The following is a 3,274-nucleotide window of genomic DNA, read 5'->3' on the forward strand; positions in this document are numbered from 1 at the left end:
GGTCACAGGCCTGCCCAGACTCCCAGGCCGCCTCCCCTGTCCTGTTGTGAGCATGAGCGGGTCTGCGGCCACTTCTGAGCGCCTAGAAACCTTCCTATTTTGAAAACATGGAACCTCCACGCAGGAGGGCGGGCGGCAAGCTGGGCTCCCGAGAGGGCGCGTTCAGACCCTTTGTGAGAGCGACGCACAAAGGACGTTCGTGATCAGTGGGCACAGTCACGGGGCTTTATGGGACGGGGGATGGGGACAACCCACCTCTTTCCTGCCTCTGACTGTGTGCCTGGAGCCCCGGGAGCCTCCCCACCCCCCGGCCTCCGTGGCGCAGCGCAGACGCAGGCTCACAAAGGTCACCTGGCCGCCAGGCGACTTACTGGCCGGCCGCAGGGAAGGACTCCACCACCACTGGAGGCTGGGTTGGGGTGTGAGCAGCTCGGGGGCAGGAGGGCAGGAGGCCCCCGGCTGTGATGTGACCGTGCTGTCCCCGCTCCGAAGGCGTCCCCGGAGGCGCTGGCCAAGTGCGTGCTGGCCGAGGTGCCCCGGCAGGTGGTGGAGTACTACAGCTACAAGGAGCTGCCCCCCAGAGACACCCCCGCCCGGGACACCGGCTCTGAGGGGGCTGGGCAGCCGGAACTGCGGCCAGTCTCTGTCTCAAGCGCCCATGGGGTGCCTTAGGCCCCCCACCTTCCAGCCCCCTCCCGTCCCCCCCCACCCAGGCCCACCCCTCATTCCCCTGTGACCCTGCTGCCCATGCCAGCCTCTGGGGGCCCCAGGGAACCCTGAAACAGGAGCTGAAGGTTTGGGGTGCAGGCGATAGCCCCCCATGCCTGGCCCTGCCCCAGCCAGCGCGTAGGGTCGGGGGTGAGGAGGGCTCCCTGAGAGAGCGGGGGGAGGGCCGGCAGCTCAGCCCAACACAAAGGGAAGCTTATGGATTGGGGGGTTCCTGCTTTGCTGCTGGTCTTCACTGGGGGGCCCGCAGGCTGCATCCCAGCTGTGGAGGAAACCGGGGTGTCCCCAGAGCCCCTGATCACAGCCACATCCCTCTTGCTTCCTGCCTCCACCCCCGCTGCTCGCTCCCACCTCAGCGCCCAGGCCTTGGGGCCTGCAGGCGGGGGCTTAGGCGTAATAAAGTGTCATCTTGTCCTCAAAGCGTTTGTGCCTTTACTGCCCCCTCCCAGCCCCCACCCTGGGACGGGGTCTCCGAGACTCAGGTTCTCGGGGTCCTTCCCGGACTGAAGGAAGGAGGCTCTCAGTAATGCCCGGAGGCAATGGCGCCCCAACCTGGCCCACTGCCCGGAACCAGCCATGCTCAGGTGGAAAGGGGCTGTCTGGCAGGGCCCCAGGTGCCTCTAGCCTGCAACTCAGCTTTACAAGGACCTACTATGCGCTCCACGCCACACACTCTGTCAGGGAAGGAGCACCACCTGTCAAAGCCCCTGGGCTCTGTGGGGGTGGGTTTCTGATTGAGATTTCCCCTGGAATATCTTTCTGGGAAAAAAGAAACTGTCCTGACCCTGAATCTAGTCCCTCCCACCCATTCCCATCCCTCCATTCATCCAACCCCTCTTCCTGCCCTCCATNCCCCCTGCACATCTACCCTTCTCTCCATTTATCTACCCACCAATCCATCCATCCATCCGTTCATCCTTCTATCCATTTGTCTGTCCATCCATCCATTCACCCATCCACCCACTCACTCTGGAGACCTATTTTTAGCTCCTGATTCATCTCCTGTTAGGCATGGATAATAGGCATTGCCATGGTAACTTAGCTACTGCTGAATTCCGGCCGGGCCGATGTTGGTCTCTTTGGGGATGGAGAGGACACCAGAGAAGCAGCCCCCTCCATCTACACTGGGGACAGCAAGGCCATAGGGTGGGGGAGGCTGTGGGTCCCAGGACGGGAGTGGGTGTCAGCTGTGTCCTGACCCAGCCACCGAGCCCTGTATGAAAGCCTCAGACAGTTCTGGGCTCCATTTGGGACAAAGCCAAGGGAAGTTGGTCAGTTTGGATCCGAGGGGGTGCAGAATGCACAGAGTCCTCTGAGAAGAATGGGAGGGGTCTGTGCACGGCCTGAGGGTGGGGCCGGGGCCTGACCCTCCTGCAGCTGATGCCTTAGCAGGCACGCAGGGCTCCCAGAACAGGTGAGGCTGGGAGGGAGCGGAGGTGCGAGGCCCCAGCCGCTACCCTCCTCCCTTCCCCTCTGCCCTTTCTTCTTGGGCCAACAGGAAGCCAGGAGCAGCCAGGGGGCAACGCTCGCTCGGAGGATCCCCTCCTGGGCTGGAGGGAAACAGGAGGCTGGGTGTGGGGCCTGGCCAGCGGGCAGGCTCAGCTGGGCACCTGCCGGGGGACGTAGGGTCAGGACAGGGTCACTCGGTCAGCTGTAAGGATGCAGTGACCTGCCAGTTCGAGCCCAACCTTTGCCTAGGCCTGAGCTGGCTAGTGAGATGCGGTCCTGGGACTTGTGTTGACCTTTGGCTTTTCCTTGAGTTGTAAGCTGGTGGCACGGGGGCCAGACCTACTGGGGAACGAAGCCGACACAAGGAAATGGCCCAGAGGAATGGTGCTGGGAGGTGCCTCGTTCTGAGCCCTGAGCTAAGACGGTGCTAAGGGAGCTGTGAGCCCCCTCGCTACCCAGACGGCTGGAGCTGGGTTTCCATCAAGCGCCACCCCAAGATTCTGGCCCAGAAGGACAGCAAATATGCCCATTTCACAGACAAGAAAGGCAGGACTCAGAACAGTTAAGTGAGTCGCCCAGGGTCACAGTTAAAGACCCACCAGCTCCAGGCAATTCCAGGATTTATGTCTGTCGCTACCTCTTCCATCAAGGGACGTGAGATCTGGCTCTGGACCGCAGACAGGCTTCCAGGGAGGGAATACGGACAGAAATTCTGCCAGTTGCACGGAGACCTGCAGGGCCTCACTCTTGCTCCTAACAGCACAGGACATGGGTCTCCTCAGCCATCAGAAAGGACCAGAGTGTGCGCTGGCCAGGGACCCCGTGGCTGGGGCCATCCTGGGACTGGCTGACCTCAGAAGTAGCCTCCAGCACACTCTTTGGAGCGGCCCCCTTGTCGGAGGATGGCCTTGGGATTTGCAGACAGCTTGAATGTGCTTTCGACAGTTAGCTGCTTAAGCACTGGTCCGGAGTCACCCTGGACAAGTCACCTCCCCAGCTTTAATTCCTTGGAAGCCCCTTCCCCTGAGAGGTGGGGTGAGTGTCCCTTCTCCTAGCACCTGGGGGGGGGGTTGGGGTCCCATGTAACCCTCCAAGGCTT

At 62.0% G+C, this 3,274-nt stretch overlaps 1 protein-coding gene across 1 annotated transcript in view; it reads left to right on the forward strand.

Annotated features, from left to right (window-relative positions):
- CPNE7 (copine 7) overlaps positions 1–1,140 on the forward strand; it is a 14,213-nt gene extending 13,073 nt beyond the window's left edge. Inside the window, exon 14 of the mRNA XM_077754128.1 lies at positions 493–1,140. Coding sequence (XP_077610254.1) covers positions 493–672 — 180 coding nt within the window. The 3' untranslated portion in view covers positions 673–1,140. The remainder of the gene's footprint in view (positions 1–492) is intronic.
- The last annotated feature ends 2,134 nt before the right edge of the window (positions 1,141–3,274 follow it).

Source organism: Crocuta crocuta, unplaced genomic scaffold (assembly GCF_008692635.1).
Source record: "Crocuta crocuta isolate KB4526 unplaced genomic scaffold, BGI_CrCroc_1.0 scaffold61, whole genome shotgun sequence".
Taxonomy (NCBI): Eukaryota; Metazoa; Chordata; class Mammalia; order Carnivora; family Hyaenidae; genus Crocuta; species Crocuta crocuta.